The sequence below is a fragment of the Rhea americana genome, unplaced genomic scaffold, assembly GCF_003343005.1.
Source record: "Rhea americana isolate MKP2758 unplaced genomic scaffold, rheAme1 scaffold_59, whole genome shotgun sequence".
NCBI classification, from domain to species: domain Eukaryota; kingdom Metazoa; phylum Chordata; class Aves; order Rheiformes; family Rheidae; genus Rhea; species Rhea americana.
The window spans coordinates 1,072,157-1,095,990 of NW_028186745.1; the positions used below are offsets into that span (position 1 = coordinate 1,072,157).

The window sequence follows — 23,834 nt, forward strand, 5'->3', positions numbered from 1 at the left end:
AATAGCAGTTCCATTCTTTACATTTTGCCCTATTCAAATAACACAATTGACTGAATTGGCTTAATATGAGGAGAAATTGCAAATCATGTAGAGCTTTTGCGATCGATTTCTTGACAATTTCCTCTCAGTGAATGTAACAACCTGAATTTAACTGTTTTCCTGAGTACCTGTGTATAGTTTTCATGTGACATTACTTCTTGCTTGGAATGTTTACCTGTTGTGCCAAAAAGGCTGGTGATTTCAGCTGAGACAGATTGGCAGAGTTAAGCTCAATGGGAGCCTGACCCCAGGTGCCATAACCAAGAGATGAGATAATAGAAGTTTATTACTTTTCAGAAGGAAGGAAAAAACTAAACATTAACAGACAGATTGACTTTCCTGTGGGGTCACTGTTCATTAAATTTCCCACTGGTTTTACAATCTGAACCACTACAGTAATTTAGTTTTTAGTGCAAGTCTTTATAGTGAGAAGATTGTTTCTTTATTACCTTGCGACCATTCTTCATTTTAATAGCATTTCTCCAGCTTCTCATCTTAAAACTAGTGAACGTTATAAAAAATGAGAACTGTGCCTTCTATGGCTTGAACACAAACAAAACAAGTAGCTTCCATCCTTCTCTTTTAAAATCCAGCAGCACTGATTTGTGCCAGGCAGATAACTGGTGCCTAATGGAGGCAAGAGACAGCTCAGTAAGGAGGAAAAACTGCTCCAAGAAGTTAATGGTAGAATTTTAGGAGTTATGTATGAAGCTCTGATGCTGAAGGACAAGCCTTTGGGGGAAACTGTAGGAAAACACGTATTGAACATGTGTTGGCAGTCAGAGGAGTCAGGATTTGGTACTGGGGGCAGTAATTGAACTTAGGGTTCTGCCACAGAGGATTTATGCTGCTGGGAGTGTGCAGAGAAACCCCTGGGCAATCAAAGTGGATCAGAAACTAGTAGCTTAACCTTGACATCTGTTGGCTCCTTTTCCCTTTCTCCCTCAGTAAATCAATAAATGGAATTTGAACAGATACTATTCCAGAAGGTCATTCAGAGGATGGTTGTAGGAAAGGAGACAAGTAGAAAACAGAAAGGAACTGTGCAGAAACTCCTCAGGAAAGATCCCACCACCAAAGAAGATTCTTATCTTTTCTTACTAGATATTCATGCTGTAATTTTTATAACCTTGCAACAAAAATAAAATAAAAATGGATTTATTGTCCTAAGAACAGCAGCTTATGGACCCTTCTTTAAGGTCACAGGATATTCAGAAATACAAGGGCTACAATTTAGAATGGTTTAAAGGGTAGTTAGGATAACTTATTTTACATCACTATTTCCTAAGGAAAACATATTTTCTGCACATACTACATGATTTGCAGTGATCTATTTGCTTCATATTTTGATAGCACAGGACTCTGCTTCTAGATTTTACATTATTTGGATAGAAGATTGAACAAAGCCTTTGTTCCATGCCAGCCTCTTGCCAATATATCACGACCCTTTAGATCTTTTCCTATCATTGACTGATAGTGGAGCAATACTGCTTGGCTACTTTCCTTCTTGTCTGTGCCAAAATAAAAGGCAATACAATACAAAACAATAGACAGACTAGAAGGAGGCAAACCTCCATTCAACCAGTGTTCTATAAAGTAAAGATGCTTTTTAGAGCCCTTAAGCAGCAGACTGTAACAGCTAAAGATGCATAAACCAACAAATGTTTCAGAGAACTTTGCAGCTGAACAGCAGTGGGGGAAAGAGGATGAGCCAACAGCTACAACAGCTTTGCTTTTCTAAATCCAGATTTATTGTTTGGGGCCATCACCAAAATGTTCTTTGTTTTTTCACTGTGGAACAGATGGCATAAATGTGCCCTGCAATTTTATTACTAGGTTATAATTTCATTATGTCATGCTCAAACCAATGGGTTCATTCACTCTACAATAAAACTTTCATTCTGCTGAGCTGCCTATGGATGCATTGAATAAAATGGCAATTTAAAAAGTTTCAAGTTGTGAAATCAATATTCCATTATTTGTCTCACATTGGTTTTATTAGTGATAGAAATGAAGTTCAACAATGAATAAAAGCTTGAAATGGTTACTTGGAAAGATGCAAAGAGAACAGACTCATGCACAACCACTGCATTTTTAATCTTTCACTACATTTCTTAATAGAAGCCTGATACATCTTTTCCAACACAATTTAATTAGACCAAGTTGCTGAACTGAATTTGTGAGGTTAGTCAAACTACCAGCTGAAGGAATCTTTCTCAAGGTTATACACAAGTGAAAAGAAAACTTTATTATAAATTTACCTTGACATAGGCTAGAATAAAAAAGAAAACCTAATCTGAGAAGAGAGACTGTTTAGTTCAAGAGGAACATGACTAAATGGAAAATACCTGAAATGAAGCAAGTTACAGCTCTCCTCAGTTCTTTATCAGTGCTTGTCAACCACAGCAAGAATCAACTGTTCAACTCATTTAATCATTCAAGGCAGGAACAATAATTTGTAATTCTACCTCAAAGGTGTTCTCATAGTGAAAGCAGAGAAGAGTTGATACCTGAATATTCCAACATACAGAGAAATGTAACTTTAACCCCTTATTTAATTTCTTACATTGAAAAACAGTAGGCCAAACCCTATTGGTGTTACAATCAGATTCCAAGCAAAGATAGCCTTACACACACGACCAAAAGAGCAGAAATGCTCTTCAAAAAATTCAAAAAATCCCAAGGAACTGAAAGGTCTCTCAGGTTAGACAATGCTACCAGTTTGCTGGGATAACCTTGCTGTTCTCGCACACCTCCTTCTGCAGTGCTGCTGCAAGCTAAGGAGTTTCTGGTTAAAACTTTCCTGAAGATGACACTTCCACACAAATATCACCAACATCTGAACTGGCTGATGCATTTGAGTGGAACAGTCATTGGATACTTGAGTATTGTACTGTGTGACTGGTCCAGTATTCTCATTTTGAAGATCTCCCCACTGTACAGTTTCCTACGTACTTTGAAATCCATCTTAGCACAAAGACAGCCCAAGTCAAAGCAGAGAAGCRTGTGTTAACTTGATGCAAATATGGACAATAAGGTATCAGAGATATGTGTACATGAGCAAAACCAAGTGATTTGGAGGACTTCTAACACTCTTGTACTCCTATTAGTATAATTGCTTTAGCTGACCTTCAGGTTTCTAACAGCCTCTTCCTTTCCTTTTTGTCTCTTTGTTCAAAAGAAAAAGGCAGCTTGGTATTTAATTGTATTACTTTCTTTAGATTTGGCATTAAAGGAAACCTTTTAATATTTCTGACTGCCCTTCCAATAATTAGACTTGAAAAAAAAAAAAAAAAAAAAAACACCCTGTAGCATTCTATTAAAATAAGTTAACTTACCTGCTTACCTGTCAGCAGTTTAAATAGCTAAGTAAGAAAAAAATTACACGAGGCACTGGACAGTGATGGTAATAACATTCCAAAAGCACACACAAATAATTTCTTTATTGTCCCCTCAGAGTCTTGTTAAAAGCTTTTACAACATACCCCAAGATATTAAAATTAAGGCTGCATGAGTCTGAGAGGGAGAAAGCAAACTCCATGGAGCTGGAAACCTTTTGAGTTGCCCCACCTACTTTGCAGTGAAAAATCCAGCTAAGATGTTCCTAACTGTAGTTGCAGGGGTATGACACGAGGAGAGACTGATCTCTCAAGTTTKTAGGTCCAGGGCAATTTATGGTTCTATAAAGGAGGAATAACACCTCAGGCCGAYGGGCAGCCTACACAGATTACATGTCTCACTGAGCAGTTCTTTCCGTATCAGCTTTGCTCACACCCACCACATCGCAGCAGTCTAGTGCTGAGGCAAAAAAGTCTTTAAAACAGTGACAGCATCCATTGCTAAAAGGCATAACTATCCGGTCATGGCAGGGCCACACAGCACAGCAGCCTGCACTGCGGGACCACATCCTCTCGATGAGCTCTCCTGGTCAATGGTAGACACCGTCCTTCCGTAGGCGAAATGACCACATCTTTGCCACGTTCTCTGCGTCATGCCACAAGGCCTCCATCTCACCTGTGCTGAATGTTAGCCAGCCTCAAATCGATGCAGCTAGCGCCTGGGCTGGTGACCTGCAGCGTCACCACAGCCTGAGGAGGCTAGCCGAGAAGATGAAGGGGAAGGTCACGAGAAGGCTGAAAATCCTTCGCCCGATAGCTYCTTGTTACTCTCCATTACGTCCCATTCCCACAAGGAAGTGGGTTAGCAGCATAGCATCTCGCAGCATCTCTCTCAAGAAATCTTTGGGAAGAGGCGCAACTGCTCACAACTCTCTCTAAGAGACAGCAATCTCTTTAAAAGAAACAGTTACCAAAATGATGTGGATTATGAGCAAGCTAATCATTTGCCATAATCAGCAGTATGAAGGAGATGCCAGGTGAAAGGTCTGCAGGCTGACTGTGAAAACCCACGTCCAACAGCAAAAACAGCTCCAGAGATGTCTAGCCAAGGCCTGGCACAGAAGAGCAGCTGGGAAAGGGCACGCCAGAAGGAAGTGAACGCTCCGGGATCTGGGGCACCGTTACTCAACTGGCAGCCTCGGGGAGGGGGGGGCATTTTGCATGTATCTTGTACCCAAAACAGGAGACTAAGAATGCAGTTTATACATTTAACGTTGCTCTTAGAGAAGCATTTTCAACAGAATGGCACAAAATTGTTATACTTTGGCATAGGAAGTACTAGTGAATTAAGACGCTTTAGTTAGCTTAATCAAGATGTATTTTTATATAGCAATCTGGAAATCTCTGGACAAATGAGAAACATTAAATTATCTTTTTTTTTTCTTTTCAGCCAAGTTGTTAGGGGAAATCACTTTAGTCAATCATGTAGCCATCAACTACTCCTGCTCAGGAATTTTTAAACTGTTTTACACTGAAGAGTAATTCAGTCAAGCTACAATTGCTCACGGGACCATGTCAGCTTTGATAAAAGCAAGCAACAAAACTTCTACTGGCAAAAATTTTCCAGGTTCCAGATYGAGTTTGTGATTCAAAACAGGCAGGTTGATGCCACAGCATACAAAAGACCAAGAGTAGCTCAAATCTAACTTGCGTTAGCCAAAAGCTACTGGTCTGCTTTCCAGCAACCTGTAAGAAGCTAATTAAGCAGTCTGTACTCTATAGGCTATAGTAGGTCTTTAGTAGGTAAGTTTAAATTCACTACACACAGAAATCTGCATATAGCATAGGAGATTGCAAGGGATTTTGCAWTTTGAAAATTTTGAAAACTACTGGCTTTATCTAGTATACATAGCATCCATCCCCAGAAATGGGGGAGACCCAAATTCAAATCCTTGCTCCAGGGATGTGAGCAAATGGCAGGTTTTCACAGAGCCAAACTGCCAAYGTGAAAAGGCTGAAACGCAATGATGACTAAGAGAAACTGAGCTACAAATAATATAAGACTGAAAAAATAAAGGAAGAAAGAATATAGTATTAGAAAATATTTCTAAATCTACTTTCCTTCTAAAGAATCTGCACACTGCAAATACCAACTTTTATATTCTTCAATGTAAGAGTATCTGCAAGATTTTTTTGGGGAGGGACAGAACAAGGAGGGATCATTTTTCAACAGTGTTTTTAAATAAAATGTAAAAATCACCAAATTAGGAGAAAAAAATAACAACAACAAAGTGAGCAGCTAGCTTCTTACCATTACTAGGTATATCTCATTAAACGTGTTAGACATTGTTTCATTTTGCAGCAGTTTTAAATTATTAAAACCTAGCTGGACAAAAAAAAGTTATTCAGATGTTAATAACAATTCCTACAGCCAGTGACTGTATTTCTTGCACTGCTTCAGTGAGGCTGTAAGAAGCTGTTGCGAAGGGCACCGATGGCCGTCTGCTGGGCACTCTTAACGCTGGCACAGCTTGCACTGCCAGGCTGCGGGGATGCGCTGGGGACAGGAGAACTCAATGCTGTGTGCCACGTGATCCCCTCTGGAAAGGCGATTTACAGGAGACCGTTACGAGTGCGTACGCGTTGCAGCCACGGTTTGTTCTCAGCTGTCCCTGTGTCCGCACCTCAACCATCCTAAATTTTGGTGAGCACCTACACGCTCACCAGAGCACAGAACCTTCAACTTTGCAGTACATTTACTACAGGGGAAACCCACAGCAACACTAACATACAATTTACTGGCCTGTACTTAYTGTCGAGATGACTGGCGTTTTCCCCGGCCACAGCTCCCACTAGCCCAGCAGAGGGACTGCAGCCCACACACCACAAACGCTGCAGCCGCGGACTTCCAGCTCTGGGTCAAACCCTCTCAAATTCTGCAAGACTTCTCAGAGCAGCAAAGGTGTAAAGTAGCAGATTTTGGTATAGATTTGGGGTCAGCATCTTTTTGCATGGAAAGCAGTTGTTTTTGTTTTAAATTTGACATTTACATTCAATCTTTTCCACTTGGCAGGTGCTTTCACAAAGGAATTTGCTTACTATTGCCTACTCCAATAGTATATGAATATGTATGCATGCCTCACCTTTATTATACTTTTACTAGCTCTCTTAAAAGTTGTAGTTGTTCATCTGGAAATAATCCAAAATATGATTTCAATCAAAGAAGTACATTCAGAGGCAGCGACCTAATGTGCAAAAAATACAAGCCCACAAGAGTGTCAGTGAAAAGTGGATACAGAGATATAAATATCACTACCAGGAAAGCGAGCAGACATGTGAGTGGAAGTTATTTCTGAAAACAGTTAAGGGGTGCAAGTGGGGCAAACTTCTGAGCTGAAGTCACACCATCCTTTGTTCCAACAATACCACTTTTCACAGAAAGTTTTGGTAAGAAATGCTGTATGCTGTGGTTTAATCTTGATAACGATCCATATGTGGCAGCTGCTTTAACATTGGAAGTTAAAAAGCTGCAAAAGCATATAAAGTATGCAAAAGTGTGTAATGTGGACAGATGCCTGTATCTGGCCCTAAACTGCATGCATTCAATCCCTCATTTGTGTCTGTCCAACATGGTAGTATTGTGTGTGTGTGAGCAGGCCAGTAAAGTAAAAGTCAGTCAGTCTCACCTCCATCCCTGGAAAGGTGATGGAACAGCTCACCCTGAACATCATCTCTAAGCATGTGGAGGAAAAGAAGGTGATCAGTAGTAGTCAGCATGGATTCACCAAGGGGAAATCCTGCTTAACCAATCTGATAGCCTTCTGTGATGGAGCGACTGGCTGGGTAGATGAGGGAAGAGCAGTGGATGTTGTGTACCGTGACTTCAGCAGGGCTTTTGACACTGTCTCYCTTAACGTCCTCCTAGAGAAGCTCAGGAAGTGTGGGTTAGGGGAGTGGAGAGTGAGGTGGATTGAGAACTGGCTGAAAGRCAGAGCTCAGAGGGTCGTCATCAGTGGTGTGGCGTCTAGTTGGAAGCCTGTGGCTAGTGGTGTCCCCCAGGGCTCAGTACTGGGTCCCATCCTGTTCAGCTTCTTCATCGATGACCTGGATGAGGGGACTGAGTGCCTCCTCAGCAAGTTTGCTGATGATACCAAGCTGGGAGGAGTGGCTGATACACCTGAGGGCTGWGCTGCCATTCAGASAGAYCTGGACAAGCCAGAGAGTTGGGYGGAGAGGAACCTCCTGAGGTTCAACRAGGGCAAGGGCAGAGTCCTGCACCTAGGGAGGAATAACCCTAGGCACCAGTACAAGCTGGGGTCTAACCTTCTGGAGAGCAGCTCTGCAGAGAAGGACCTGGGAGTGCTGGTGGATGACAMGTTGACCATGAGCCAGCAATGTGCCCTTGTGGCCAAGAAGGCCAATGGTCTCCTGGGGTGCATTGGGAAGAGTGTTGCCAGCAGGTTGAGGGAGGTGATTCTGCCCCTCTATTCAGCCCTGGTGGGGCCTCATCTCGWGTACTGTGTCCAGTTCYGGGCTCCCCAGGACAAAAGAGCTACTGGTGAGTGTCCAGTGTAGGGCTATGAAGATGATCAGAGGACTAGAGCATCTCCCTACGAAGAATGGCTGCGAGACCTGGGCCTGGAGAAAACTGAGAGGGGATCTTAACAATGCCTATGAATACCTTAAGGAAGAGGGTCAAGAGCATGAGGCCAGACTCTTTTCAGTGGTGCCCAGTGACAAGACAAGAGGCAATAGGCACAAACTGAAACACAGGAAGCTCCATCTGAATATGAGGAAAAACTTTAGTGTGAGGATGACAGAGCACTCGAAGAGGTTGCCCAGAGAGACTGTGGAGTCTTCTCCTCTGGAAATATTCAAAGCCCGCCTGGATGTGATCCTGTCTAACTTGCTCTAGGTGACCCTGCTTGACCAGGGGGGGGTTGGAGTAGATGATCTCCAGAGGTCCCTTCTAACCTCAGCCATTCCATGATTCTGCGATTCTGTGAAGGTACTGGRACAAGGAATAGAAGTAGACAGATTCCCTTCCACTTCTGATACTACATCTAGGAATAACCCAGGGATGACTTCATGTTACACCACTCCTGTCACTGAGGCTTGACTCATATGATGCTTTTTAGCTTGTATTAAAGAGTCCTATAATCAGCTGGGGACTCATGGTACTAAGCCCTCACGTACGCAGAGCTCCCAGTTTGCGATCAGTGAGGAAACAATGGAATCCTTGTGCGCAGCCAAAGCGCTGCTCTTGCACCACCACCAGTGATGACAGCTCAATGAGAAAATAAAGGAAGATAAAATTGGGAGCTTCTAACCCATGGAATTGCTCCAAGGCCTATTCTGTGGGAAAATACATCCTACGCTACAGAAAAGGCCAGGGAAACTATCTGGTACAGATTACTTCTTATGCAGAGATTTCTTTACGGAGAGGATGATAACTAAGTTTTCCAAGCTCCTGTTTCCCTCTTGCTTTAAGCTTCTCAAAATCAATCCTGGGAGTCAAGCAGGAACATATGAAGCTTCCAGTGGGAGAAGAAAATGGTTGGTCAGGCAAAAGGTTTTCACTCTTCGTTTTTGTTATTTCTAAGATGGAGGAAAACAGCAAAATACAGCAATGTGCTTTTACTGCATGATATACTGAGATAGGACATGGAAAGAGAACACAAGTGTCCTAATATTAAAGCAAACATTGTTGCAGAGAGCCAAATGTTAAGCGCATGCTGCATGCTGTATATAATCAACAGAATCTAGGCAAGGCCTTTGCACTGACCTGTTACTTAGCATTTAACCTACTGCCAAATCATGGGTACAATTACTGAGATTAGGCAACTGTTTCTACTGTGAGAGTAAAGTATATTCAACTTTTTTGGCAGAGCTCAAAGTTCAATTACCCTGCAGCAAATCAATCAAATATGTGTACAGCAAGCAGTGAAATAGTACAGATGTCATCTCACTGCTTTCAGATGAACACGATTTTTTTTTAAGAATTTACAAGAAGCATGAAGAAATATTTACAATGTTCACATTCTACAGAAGATAAAATGGAATCTCTCWGTGTGATTTAGAACTGCAGAAAACAGTGTTCAGGGCATATGAAGCAGTAAATAACGCACATTTGTTACTAGTAATATATTACGATTACTCTTTATAGGCACTGATATCCGTTGTACAGTTTAACATTATATCCTCTTGTTTCAACAGTAAAGTTTGGCATGCAGAGTCAATCATGCATTGAACCATTTGCAAACTCGATAGCCAAACCTAATTTATACACGTTCAGGACAATGTATATTCATCGTGAATGTCACTTAACCAAAAGCAGAATGMTCTGTTCCAATGACATTGTTCTCAACTATGCAAATAAAAGCCGACCGAGGGCAGTGTTTATTATGGCCATGACAACAAGCCAATTACTTAGAAAATTACACATTGTTYCAAGCGAGCCTTTATGCATTTTTGTTACGACCAGTGTAAAGCTGCATTTGTGTCCATGAAATTCTGAAATATGTACCTTCTATCACACTTTAATAAGATTTCCTATGGATTCCAGTCTTATGTAAGTCCGTGTTAAAAAAAAAAAAACACCAGGACATTTTAGCCTATTTAACAGCAGCCATGCGAGAGAAATGTTTGGAATAGATACCTTCGGTTTCCAACAAGTGTCTACCTAATAACAAGTTTTTTTGTTTGCTATTGTTTGGCTTGTTCACAGAGCTGAGGCAGAACTGGGTGGTGACCTGCTACAAAATGGCTGAAGCCAAGCTGGAAAYTATGTCCTCTGACTTGTTTTTTAATTATTTTCTACAATGTATTGTTGCATTTTGTTGTAATAAAGAATAATTTCCGCTTTCCCACTACCTGMGACTGTTATTTAGCTGTGGTTACTGCAAATGCATTTATTTTKACATGGCAAATAACCCAATCAATTCAAATTAAAGTGAGACCAAGTTTTGAGAGAATATCAAGTCGACTTGAAAACAAAACTGAATTTATATTTTAATACATCAAAAGAARACAATTCACTGCCACTGATAAGGTACATATAACAATCAATGGAAATTAAAACAGGACCTGTTAAATACACTAGAAGTTAGTTCTCATTACAGTTGCACAGAATTCATATTCTGAAGCATTAAAGGCATTTAAAAATTTATTTAGCATATCCAAAAACAAATGTTACAAAAAAAATTTCTTCTAGAAACATAGGCAAGAATGTTTAAATATGATAATGTAAACCAAAATCCTTTAAAATRTGCAATACTGTAATCAGAGGTTATTTAAACCCACTGAAGTCAGAACAATCTCCATGAATGTTAAATATCATCTAAGCAAACGGTTAATTCCCCAATTTTTTAAACAATGATACCTCTATTTAACTCAGTTATTAGTATGTGAATCATCGTAGTCCTAATACAAGATGAAACTCAATGTTATATTTAAAGTTGGAAAAGGCAGTATCCTGACTACTCACTTCACCAGCAAAACCAGTACTGCTTTCAGACTTGTAGATCATTCAGAGGAGTAGAGCTGTAAGTTTAYAATATATACTGCATGACAATGCAATTGCAGGCTCATAAAAATCAGTGAGTGCTCTGGAAAAAAAAGCTACATAAAAAAACACTGTAAAAGAAATTTTATTTTCCAATCAGATCAGAAAAGCCAGCTATAAAAGTTATTTTCCCAGTCTTAACAAAAAAGTATTTTGTAATTTGACATTATTCCAACAAGGAGAAAATTGCTCAAAGAAATACATTTGGATAACTGTCCCATGCAAAAGTTTAATTATGAAAGCATATTTACGAAGACTTTAGTTTATTGTCCAAAATTGCTTATGTGCACAGATGGAGAGGAAGCACGGACCAATAAACTGCAGTTACAAATCACCTTAGATATTCTGGGTTTTTGTTTTTGGAAAGAAAAGCACCATTTTTGAATTGCAAGCAAAAATAACTACAGGATACAGGAACACATTCTATTTAGAAACATAAGGCTGTTAAAACAGCTAATGAAATACAGAACATCAAAATTTTTCACTGCTGGCTCATCTCCAAACTAGACTGCCCGTGTCCAGGGGTTGAGAGCTGCTAAACGACTTCACATTAAACAGATGATCTCCATGCATTTCCTACAGGAATGTCTCATACCCCAACAAAAGAAGTTGCTGCTAGAACCGCTAGCTGTGCTGGCATGCGCGGGAGATGCCAGCAGGGCTTGGAGATTGAACTATGAGCTCTATTTGAGGTGGTTCCTGTACGTTGAGATGAGGCACTTGGTTTGGTAATGCCTGGCCAGAGGCAGTGTATTAACTGTTGCTCAGTACAAAAGGAGATTTAACTTCTAGCACTGGCAATTTGGGACTTTTCACAAGAGCTAAAATCACTTCAAAAGAAAAGGTTAGACAGTCCAAAGACAAGATCCAGGCAATTCTTACTGCAGTTGTCCAAAGTACATTGAACTTATCTGCCCAATATCTGTCACCACAAATAATACATGTAAATACATTCTGTTTTGTTTTTGACAACAGATAGGTCCAAAGTTCATCAATCAGCTCTCCTACACTTTGCTGTAGCAACTGAAGATCCCCAGGAGACAATTTAGGCATCCTGCTCTTCACCAAAAATGAGAATGACATTAATCACAGTATCCTTATTTCATTTGTCAGTATAGTGTATCAAATTTTTACAGAGGTTTGCATAAAMATTCACTCAAGTATGTCCACATGTTTCTTTGCAGCAATTTTCTGTAACATTCCTTAGGGAAGGGAGAGGCCAACCCCCCGTGAAAGAGCAGACACAAGCGCACACATCAGGTATGAATGCATGACATTAAAAACAACATCAAATAGATGAAATTGGTGTTCTACTTCAAGTCTTTGGAATAGGATGCACTTTGGCTTTCTGTCACTTTAAAACAGCCAATTTAACATTGTAGTTCTTCAGAGCTAAATATACTTCAGTTAGTGTTAAGTGAGTAGCAGAACACAGACAACACTAAAGCTAATACCATATGATCTGGGTGTGGAAAGAAAGAGAATCAAAATGAATGTTCACAACCTAAACTGAGTAGTGAACTCCTACTTTCTTCAAGTATGGAAAAAGGCACTGTCACACTGTAGCTTGCACTAGCTTAACTATTATCAGTTTCTAAAYCAGTTGGTTGAAAGGTTATGTAAGTATCTAGCTAACTTGCATCCAATCTATCAGAAATCCCCATCTCTTCAGCCTCAAAGTCACTCCAAACTTATACTTAGGAGCATGCCTGTAGTGTGTCCTTGTGATACAACGTGGTGGGCCCTCRCACTTCTGTACTACGCCAGATGGACTCTACAGCTCACCTCTGGAGAGGCAGAGCCTGGCTGGCCATGCAAATTCTGAARTCAGCCTCAATTACCATGCTAAGCAGTGCTTTTTACTCTGCTTCACGTATGTGAAATCAGTCCATTGGCATCTATAACCTAAAAGCTGTGAAAAAAGGCATCTTTTTCCTGTGAACAGAGTATACTTTAAAGAATTCATGTCATCATTATATCACATTATTCTCTGAAACAATGAAAAACTAATGTACTTTTATTTCCTTACAGCAACGTTAACTTTGTAACAGAAGCATCTTGCTGAAGTAGATAGGCAATAAAGTTGCTGAGAAAAGGTACCAAAGTTCTCTGCAATGGATTTCCACAGCCATCAATACAAGATGAACACATGCTATGTGTAAGAATGCAAGACAAGAGGTAGGAGAACACCAGGACTTGGAGAAGGGATTTTTATTTCATAACAGGCGGGGGGGGGAGGAGGGGGGGAAGGTACAGGAAGGGGAAAACACACAATTTTTCTTTTGAAAAAGGAAAGTATTACCCAAGGGGAAATCATGCTTAACCAACGTGATAGCCCTCTGTGATAGAATGACTGGCTGGGTAGATGAGGGGAGACCAGTGGATGTTGCCTRTCCTGACAAGGCTTTTGACACTGTTTCCCATAACATCCTCATGGGTAAGGTTAGAAAGTGYSAGTTAGATGAGTGGACAGTGAGGTGGATTGAGAACTGGAGGGCTATGAAAAAGATTAGAGACTGGAGMCTTTCCTCATAAGAAAGATGTCAAGAGAACTGGGCCTGTTTAGCCTGGAGAAGACAGAGGGGATCTTATCAATATCTACAAAYGTCTGAAGAGAAGGGTGTCAAGAGGATGAGGTCAGATTCTTTGCAGTAGTGCCCAGGGACAGGACAAGAAGCAACGGGCACAAACTGAAACATAGGAAGCTCCATCTGAATACGAGGAAATATTCTTTAGTGTGAGGATGACAGAGCACAGGAAGAGGTCAACCAGAYAGGTTGTGGAGTCTTCTTCTCTGGAGATACTAAAAACCTGCCCAGATGCAACCCTGTGCAACGTGCTCTAGGWGACCCTGCTTGAGCAGGGGGATGGGACTAGATGATCTCCAGARGTCCCTTCCAACCATGACCATTCTGTGATTCTGTGATCACCTTAGGATTCATGTAATGGACAACGGATGAAAWTCTGGTCCCAGCAAAGGCTAGTGTAGCTTTGGTATCTACTTCCAAGTGATCAGGATTTTATCCACTATGTTATTATTAGCTGTTACTTACAGGTACATACTAACATATGCTCACATCTCATCTCTAGGATTCACAGGTAAAAGTAGAAAGAAAAACAGAGGAAAAGCAGAACACAAAAAAGTGTACTGTTAAATTCTCTAATTGCTATCTTGAATTAAGAACTTCAAAACAGTTGAAGTTACAGAATTTYGAGTTGTAACAGCAAAAGCTTTAGAATATATCCCCTCTATTAGGGCTGTAAAATTATTGCTATTAAACCAGCATACTCTGATGATATTCTGGTTTGTACTCAAAGGGATACTGCCCTCAGCCTTCAGGCCCAGGGTATGGTGCAGCAAGTTACAAAGATTCAAGTGAGAAAAAGAAACCAACCAGACAAGAGAGAATAGTGCAAAGTTAGTCCTTTTAGTGTAAAAGGTTTCTGAAACATTGCTCAAGAATTCCCTACTTCAGGCAATTCTGACAGTTTGCAGTAAGAAGTGAAGGGGATTACACAGATCTGTAGGAAATGCAGACAACATTCAGAATAAAATAAGTGACCTCCCTCAAAGTGGAGGTACTTTTGAGAAGTATGACAGAGCACCACATCTGTACCCGCGCTATGCTCTCAATACAGATTCCTGATCTTTAAAGACCTGCTGTAGGAAGAAAGAAAATAAAAAAAAAAATCCCAAACCATAAATGAACCCAAAACAAAACGAAGTTCATTATACAAGTCCATTAAATTACAGAAATGCATAATAAGCCAAGATAAAGTGCTACAAAATGATTAGTATTTTTTTTTTWWAAAAATTCAGTAGCGCTCCTCTTGCTTTATTTAATACTGGTGATAACAGGAGATAGTTCAATTGCATTGGCTGAAGTGGAATTCACAATGTCTTCATATTGTGGGGGTGGATCTAAGTGTTGCTCAGTTTCACTTCTTATACTGATTTCACCAGTGGCTTCCTCATATGAAGGAGGAGGATCACAGTTCGATAGCCTTGTGGATATTGAGTCTGACCGTCCATCTGTATAGCTCAGGCCTCCTGGAGAGAGCCCACTGACTTCATACATTTCCTCCTGTGGGGAATGAACAATGCTGAGAGGCTGCGGAAGTGGACCTCTGCCGTCAGCCACAGCACCATCACCCATYGCTTCGTGGGCTCCCCTACGCATGTACACGGACTGTCTACGCATTTTCTTTTTAAACAGGCACCTCCATATGACAAAAATGACAATGAGGATAACAAAAAGGCCAATGATTAATGGAAATGCAAGGTAAAATGAATACCAGGTATGTCCTGTGTTACTTTCTCCCTGAAGTCCATTTTTGTAGACTTTCCAGAACTCCTTCTAGAAGAGCAAGACAGGATAAGTCAGACACTATAAGACAATTAAAACATACTTTAATCAAGTTGCTTTAAATGAATGAGAAAAAAAAAAGTATTGATGATCAAAATAACTGGTATGGATATGCACATAAATTTCCAAGTTTCCTTTTGATATACTAGTTAAATTTTGATATAGTTACTGACACAGTTTTTTTTTAAACCAGCTCCTCATTGCCTGCAAGATTTCTGCACCACCACTTAATATTTATAATATTTACATATTTACAAAGCTGCAGCAGAGCCAGTAATAGGTAAGAAATATAATCACCATGTATCTCAGACAGCTGTGGAACCAAAGTTCTTCTGCACCACTCATGGTCAAAAGTTAGATTTCTTAATTTAATTATAATAATGTACTAATACAATTTGACAGGGAAATACTGTCTTAGAATGACTGAACATTTTGTCAAAGGATAACTGTGTTGTGCTGTCATCTCATAATTCACACTTCCCCCACCCTCTATAGCTGTCAATTTAGTTATTTCAAATTCTCTGTTTATAGTTAAAAATAGCTTCAGCAGTATGAGAATTTCACAGACACACAGCTTAATATATTCTAAAAAAATGTTAACTCAGCTACAGATAAATGGAATAAAGTGAAAATATGAACAAGGCAGAACAAAAAGATGAAAGGGGACATAGTACTCAATCCTTTTGACTATATTACTAATATGCACAGGTAGGAAGGAGCACAAAGGATCATGTCACCATCCAACTCTCCCTGCAGTGAACGCTATGCAAAACTAGTACAAAGAAAAGCATATCCCTGCCTCAAAAAGTAGTCATCCTGATGTGTAACAAAATCTCTCTTATCAAGATGGATTTTCACTCTGCTTTATAGCATGGTATAATTCAAGAAAAAAACAAAACCAAACACCATGCTGGAAACTCCGAACTCAAACTAAAATGCAGATGCCTCTCCATATTCATGCCAGCATCTATTTATCATGACACTGCACATCTCACATGCAAATATTTAAAATATTCACCGAGAAAACCGACGTGGTCATTGCTCAGTTATTAGCAAGTGTTTTATTCAGGCTGCAGACGGACTAATTTTGTGARCAAGCAAATCAGACCCATCAAATTTTATTAGTTCAGGACTGCTACCACATGAACACCATTAAACAGGTATCACCGACACATTGATCTCTGAGGCACATTGAATCCGATAGCGGTTTGGCCCCTCTACTGTGGAGACTGAGCTTGCCCTGTGCAAAACCAGAGCCAGGAGAGCAGGTGCAAAACACATGCTCATAATGTTTTAGGTTCAGAATTTACTAAGCTTAGGAGCAACACCACTTGCCAAGTCATTTCACATATGACCAAAACAGTCCCTGGAGAATCCACACAGCTAGGACAAATGTCTAGTTATTTGCATTAAATTATCAGCTATCATGAGACTCCTTTCTATTTATTAGATCAGTTCTTCATGTAGCCACACTCAGTGCAAGTATTTTTTAAAATAAAGTTTATTTCTCTAACTTCTACAGCAATCTGGAATCAAATGTGTTCCCTAAATTCCAAGGGAATTAGCGTCACAAGCAAGTCTTCATTGTGTCTCTTTTTGACAAAACAGAGGTCCAAATAATCTAAATTAAGCCAGGAAGCATGGATTCCAAAGTAAACAAGTCATGGAAGATGCTTTGTCAAAAGCATCAAGAGAGAAGCAATCAAATTGTTTCTCTCTAAACCTAAGAGATCATGTATATTAGGTCATGTGAGAGAGGCATTTGCTGTATGATATGGCAAGGGGGTATCCTACATGACACAGGGCTGGCTGCAGCACTAAATGACTGTTCATAGACACATTGTGCTTTTGAGTGGTTTCTTTTGAGCATAGATATGCTTCACAACTGCTTCTCAACATTCCTCTCACGTGAGATGTTGTTAATCACACCCAGGGTGGCACATTGTATTTCAGGCTGCCTTCTGCCTAGGGCACAGACAACCGCTGGGGAATGGAGKTAAAAGCAGGGAGATGGATGAAGCCTCTGAATTCCATGCTGAATACTGCAGACTTGAGGTCTGACTAGACAAAGTAAAAGCAATAAAAATGTAACTATATGTTAAAAAAAAACTCACTTTTTTTTCTTGTACTGTCACTCAAAAAGAAAACTAAGATTTGCTTAATCAGTCAACTCTGCTCAGATTACTGAACAACTCCAATACAAATGACAGTAGAAATTTGCAACAGATGAGAATAATTCTGAAACTATAGGAAAAAAGGGAGACAGACCATATCTTCAAAAGGTTGAAAAAAAGAGTTGGAAAATCACAGAATGGTCTGTATTGACTTCAATCCCCAGATACACACTTCAAATTATATGCTATTTGTCATCCCCATGGCTTTTACAAATACCTCACTAAATATTCAAGGGTCCATGTCTAACCAAAGGTATGCTTTATCAAGTTATACAAAGGTCAGTCATASTTTCAGCACCATTCAATATTTTCAATAATGGTGGGAAGAAAAGGTTTGGTTACTATATATGGAGTTGACACTAAAATGAGTGGAGAGCATCAGAATTCAAAACAAACGAGAAATTTGGGTTGTTGTCAGCAAGGAACAGAAATAATATTGTTTATCTTTCTTGAAATTTCCTAAGCAAGAATAATTAGCCATTCATACACAGAATGGAGAATGACTGTATAACAGCTGAACGSAAGTCAACAATGCCATTTCCCCAACACTATGGGAAATTCTGTACTGGAATTATAAGCAGTAATATTGTCCGTTAGACATGTGAAAGAGTCAAAGATTCCCAACACAGTTCAAAAAAAAAAAAAAAATCCTGAATTCTGCTTGGAAGCAGGTTTTTTGTTTTTATTATCCAATCAACCATGAAGAAAAACAAGGTTGAAGTTATCCTTTCACATCTACTGCCTCCATGACCTTGGTGAGTACCTTACCCTCAATGCTACACCTGAAGAGGAAAACTTGTAATGATAGCTCATCTAAACTGACTGAAAATCAAAGATGCTTTCTACACAACTTTAAGGTACCTGCAGATCTGGTAAGATGCTTCCTTGCAGATCATGGAAGCTAACGTGCGTGTGGGAAACGGTTTCTGGCCAGAGAAGGGGTCTAGAATATACTTTGATACAGACTTTGACATGAAAAGAAGTTAGAGCATGTGAACATCCCTTTAGGTACCTCATAAGCCAAAAAGGCCTCTGTATCAATGGTTAGGGCTACACATTCACACCATAGATGTGCATACGAACAAACAATCTAAGAAGGATCTTGGGGCTGTTGTAAAGCATCCACGTAGCGATATGTCAGTGAACAATGAGGAGCACTTAATTATCCATTTAAAATTAAGATAAAAATGAGAAGTTTTATTACTGGCAAACAATTTCTCAAACATAAAAGCTGAAACCAAAAAGCGTATTTAAATGATTATCTGCATTTCTCTGTCAGAAGACACTTCAAGACAAAACTAGTACATGTGGATGCCAAATAGTCAAAATAGTGTGGATTCATACCGAAAAATGACTGTAGAAACAGCTACGAGGGACTCCATCCATTGTTGGATGTGAATCTCAGATCAACTGTGTTGATTTTAAAAGAATATATATAAAGCGGAAAACCTAACTTAAAAAAAAAAGAAWTTTTTTTTTTAAAGATCACCAGACAACTAAGATGATCTGTGGTACCTATTTTCTTTCTATTTGGCCTGAATACATCTAAATAGATCTTTAGCTGTAATAAATAATAAATGTATTCTTAATTAAAAAAAAAAAAACAGGCAAAGGTTTATTATTATTGTTGTTATTTCTACCGGAAGCAAGCTTTTCACTCCACCATTCTGCTGCCTCAGCAGCAAAGGAGTAAAACAATATAATGGTTGCTTGAGTCAAAATTTGCCAAGCTTTACTGAAAGACAGCAAATATACTGAGCAAGGATGTATCGTTTTTAAGGCTCCATAGAGAAGAAAAGTACTTTTGACAAAAACAAAGAAATCAGTTTACCCTTGTTAATGTACTTTGTGTTGGAGTCGGTACAGGAAATAGTAACCTTACACCAGAGAATAAGCTGTGGTCTGCATTTCAGCAGYGTTTCTCCATGTTACTGTCAGCTTAGCTCTATCTGCTGGAGAAAATGTCTCCATAAGTTCTTCAGAAAGCTGAAATATCAGCACTCCTTCTCTTCACTCTGCCCCAGGGCAAAGCAGCAGAAAGGCTGTTTTTCTAAGAGTGGCAGGCAGTTAGTTCAGAATGGAGGGGGGGAAGATCTGTATGCGTGTAGGAGGTGTTCAAGTTAATAGTGTGACCAGAGAGGTGCATAAGGAGCTTACGGTAAGAGTTTAAACTGCCTTAAGGATCAAAATATACCCAATTTTCGTTTACATACAAGGCAAAGCAAATATCAAGACATTTTAGAGCCCCTCAAGAATTATAGCACTTCAGGTCTAAGCCTACCTCACAAAGACAGAGGAACGTTCTGTATGCAGGTGAAAATTAATGTACTTGTTYACTCCTAAAAAAAACCCAAAACCCAAAGCCAAGAAAAAGGCTTGCTTTAAATTTTCCTCTTCAAAAAAAGAAAAACAAAAAGTATTAGTGTACCAAAGTTTCCAGTCTGTATTTCTGCAAGCCAAATAGCAAAGAGAACCACAAAGAGTATTAGTTCCAGACAGAATTAGCAGAAATCACAAGAAACTAATACTTAAAGTTCAAGTTACTCAAGCTCAGCTTCCAAGCAGCCTGCCCTCTACTCTGCCATCCCACAAYTATGCTACTCTAGACACACTAGAGCATAAGCCATGTGGCCAAAGTCAAATAATGTCCATAACCAAATGAAAACATGAAAAACTCTAATGAATTTGCACAGTGCAAAGACTCTTACAAACTGCTATGAAAATATGGTGGAGGGGGTGAGAGGGGAGGGAAAAGCACAAAACCCAGAAAGCAGTTATAGAATTAATACAGAAAGTTAAAGAGTAATTTAGAAGTTGTAAATCTTACACCAAATGCCCCTTCCATAGYTGCTGATCTCTTAATCCAATAACAAAAAGGACGTTCTTTCTACTTCACAAAATTATTAACTTGTGATTTATGAGGACACTGTAGTAATCATTTACCCTAAAGCACTGCCTAACTAGGAATACAAGGTGTATATGTCCTTAAAGGCTGAAAAACTAAGTCGGCCATAGAATTAGATACCTGCAATGGAAAAGACTTAGAAAATATCTAATGCATATTCTCGCTAGGAACCACTTTTCTGCACGTTTCTTATTGTTCATGCAAGTGCAGTTTGAAACAACATGAAGAACAAAAAAAAAAGAAAAAAAAATCTCCCCAAATGCCAACAATCTCTCAAGGGCATCACACCTAACTGGCAAATTGGCCATAACTACCATTTTAAAACTCTTCCATCAGTGCATTTCTAATACTTTCCTATCATTATCTATTCAGAATATAGCCAGCATTTAGCCAGCTAGGTCTGCACAATGAATCAAAGACGTGACCCACATGAAAGGTAAGGACAGTGACACCATGCTGAGAACSTAAGCTGAGGCCTTTGTTACTTTCTGACAGCCTTAAGTAACTCCTGGTCCATGTTCTCACTTGTTTTAAAGGCAGAGTAACATTATGCCAATCAGAAGACTGCCCGGTATGTAGAGGACAAACAAAGCAATAATGRCAAATGAGTGTATCTGCTAGGCTGTTTTCGTCTAGTCTGCATCAGTTTCAGGTGGCAGGAAAAAAAATTCATCTCTTCTCTGCCAGATAAATATCCAGTATTCACAATTAGACACATACCAATGCTAAAAGCCTTATTTAATCACATCACTTTAGTGCTGGTGCTGACAAGTTTTGAGCTGCTTGCTAAGTTTTTTAGTTTTTGTTATTTATATACACATTATAAATATATTTTTTATATATATATATATATACACATAAATATACACATACGTATTTTGTATACACACACACATGTATTTTGTATACACACACACACACACACAGAGGAGGAAGAGCGAGAAAGAGCAGCTATACAGGGGACCTTGCAGTTTCTGCAGTATTCAAAGTAAGATTTGTGGGAAGTAGGGAACATTGGCAAATAAAGAGCTATGACTGTTATGACTTCTTTTTTAATCCTAATGGAGCATAACTTCTTGAAAAATAAGAGTTAAAACAAATATCAGTGCTGCAGTTGCATCAAGATATTTTGCACRTTAACCTTGAAACAAATTCGAGTCTCTCAACAACCTTTTACTACTCGTCAGTGACCATACACAATGCTACCATTTCTGCAGACTATAGGTATTACATATAAATAGCTTTATGGGTCAGCCATAAGGTCCACCTAGGCCATTCTTTTCTCTCTGACAATGCATAGGGGTTGCCAAAGGAGAGTACAAGCACAAGCAGATAGCAATACTCTCCCAGTTTCCACATATTTCAGGAACTTCATTAACTAAAGCCGGCCCCTTTCATTTGATAATCCTGGACTGATTTATCTTTCATTCATGTCATTTGTTTCTTCTCCTTATAAGCTTCTAGCATCCAAGACATCCTGTGGCAAGGCAGCCCACAGCTCTCCTACCTGTTGTCAGAAGGGCTTCTGTTTGCTTTGAACATGCACCTTCTAGTTTCCTTTGATGTCCCCTTTCTCTATCAGAAGCATGGCAAGTGACTGCCACCATGATTTCTGCTCAGTCTCTTCATGCTCCTTATAGACATCTGTCACATCTTTCCTGATTTACCTCTTTTCCAATCTAGTTGTTGTTACAGAAGTCTTTTCATATCTTTGATCAACTGTCACCCTTCTCTGGGCCTTATTTAGCTTCTACATTGCTTTCTAAGAGCTAGGGAGACCAGAACTGTACACTGCACRTTCAAGATGCAGGTACACAATGGCGTAATTATGTTCTCTATTTCAGTTCCTTCCCTAGAATTTTTGGTATTCAGTTTGCTTTTATCCTATTGTTTTTGACTGCCAAGCATTGACTTCACAGACTCTCTATAAATGCAGATGTTGTTTCTGAGTTCAGTTCAGAGTCAATCGTATGTATAAAATGAGGAATGTTTCCTCTTCTCCACTACTTCACACTTGTCAGCACTGAATTTCTCATTCTGTTTTATCCACCCAGTATCTAAAAGAACTGTGAATTCTTCCCTGTTGGCTCTACTCTACCTTCCTAACACTTATTATCTTTATTAACTTTATATTTTGATAAGACTTCTGAACATATCGAACAGTACAAAATCCMCAAGCCCACAAAACATTAAGGGTATTCAGTATTTCAGTGACAAGTATCTATGTATCCTTAACATACGCAATGCAGCCAGGACACACAAGTCTTACTAAATTACTGTAAGGATGGTTACAGCTTAGGGACAACGGACTACATAAAGCCCAAGCAAAGGAGGCTGGTCAGACACGACTGCAAGTGCTTAAGGGGAGTACCTCAGCAAGCTACCAACAAAGCAGCTAGGGAAAAAGCCGAGAGTAAAAGAAATGGATGATTGGCCATAGACTTTACTGAGAACTTCCTCTGCAACGTGACATGGAAAGGCTGCAGCAAGACAGGAAAAATAACTGTTTCTGCTTCATTGTTTCTCAAGTACCTCTTCCATGGAAAAACTATCTACCAAAAACACAGAATGTCCCAAAGATTTGAGAGAGAAAAATAAGCTGACCTGAGAGGCAACATGTTTAGGTTATGCCTTCACAAGTGGCTTTAACTTTTCATGCTACTTAAGAAAACGCAATACTGTGTTAAAATTTTACGCCAATTGTGTCATGGTATGTGCTGGCCTTCATTAAACGATGAACTGTCATGAGGAATCACCACACCAAGCAAAGGTTGGAAGGTAAAAGTATGTGTGTGCATGCACTTTAAACATCACAATGAAGAAATTTTGAAGAGACATCACACAATCCACTGCTTCATTTTCATAAATAAGAAATTTTTCATTCCAGTCTTCCATCTCCCTAGGTATGGCCTCCTAGGAAAAGATGCCAAGTACTTCAAAAGCTGAATATGCTTTTACTGTAGACAGCAATTTCTGATGTAGCCATTGAAGAGTGAAATTATATAATCTTTGTAAATTATGAAAGAAGTGTAGTGTTCCCTGTGCTATTCTGCCTGTTCTGCCCATTAACCCATAGACCTGCATGTACAATTTCCCTGTGCAGAAACAAACAACAGATGAATGCCTTTTTTGAAAAGAAGATTTCTGAGCGACACTTTTTAATAACTGTTATTTTATATTTATTCCAAAATTCAGCCAAGTTTCATCCAGGTCTCTCTCACATTAAAAAAAAACATTTATTTTTGATTGCACTGCATTAAGCATGTCAGATGCCACAATCAAATATCTGTGTGTCATTTTGATTTGTAGGGAAGCAACTTAAGATATATTGGGTATGATCTGCAGATATTGCTGCAGAGACACTGGCCCACAAGCTTCTTTGAATTAGCAAAACCAACCTGCTAAGTGCCAAGTATCCTCCTGGCATATTGCAAACTTCTGCATATA

General features: G+C 39.4%; 1 protein-coding gene across 2 annotated transcripts in view; it reads right to left on the bottom strand.

The window, feature by feature from the left end:
- Nucleotides 1-14,730: 14,730 nt before the first annotated feature.
- The window catches only part of PRRG1 (proline rich and Gla domain 1), a 35,218-nt gene continuing 26,114 nt past the window's right edge, over nucleotides 14,731-23,834 (bottom strand). For both annotated transcript variants that reach the window (XM_085319466.1, XM_085319467.1), the window contains exon 4: nucleotides 14,731-15,299. In XM_085319466.1, the coding sequence (XP_085175592.1) occupies nucleotides 14,778-15,299 (522 nt within the window). In that variant the 3' untranslated portion in view covers nucleotides 14,731-14,777. The remainder of the gene's footprint in view (nucleotides 15,300-23,834) is intronic.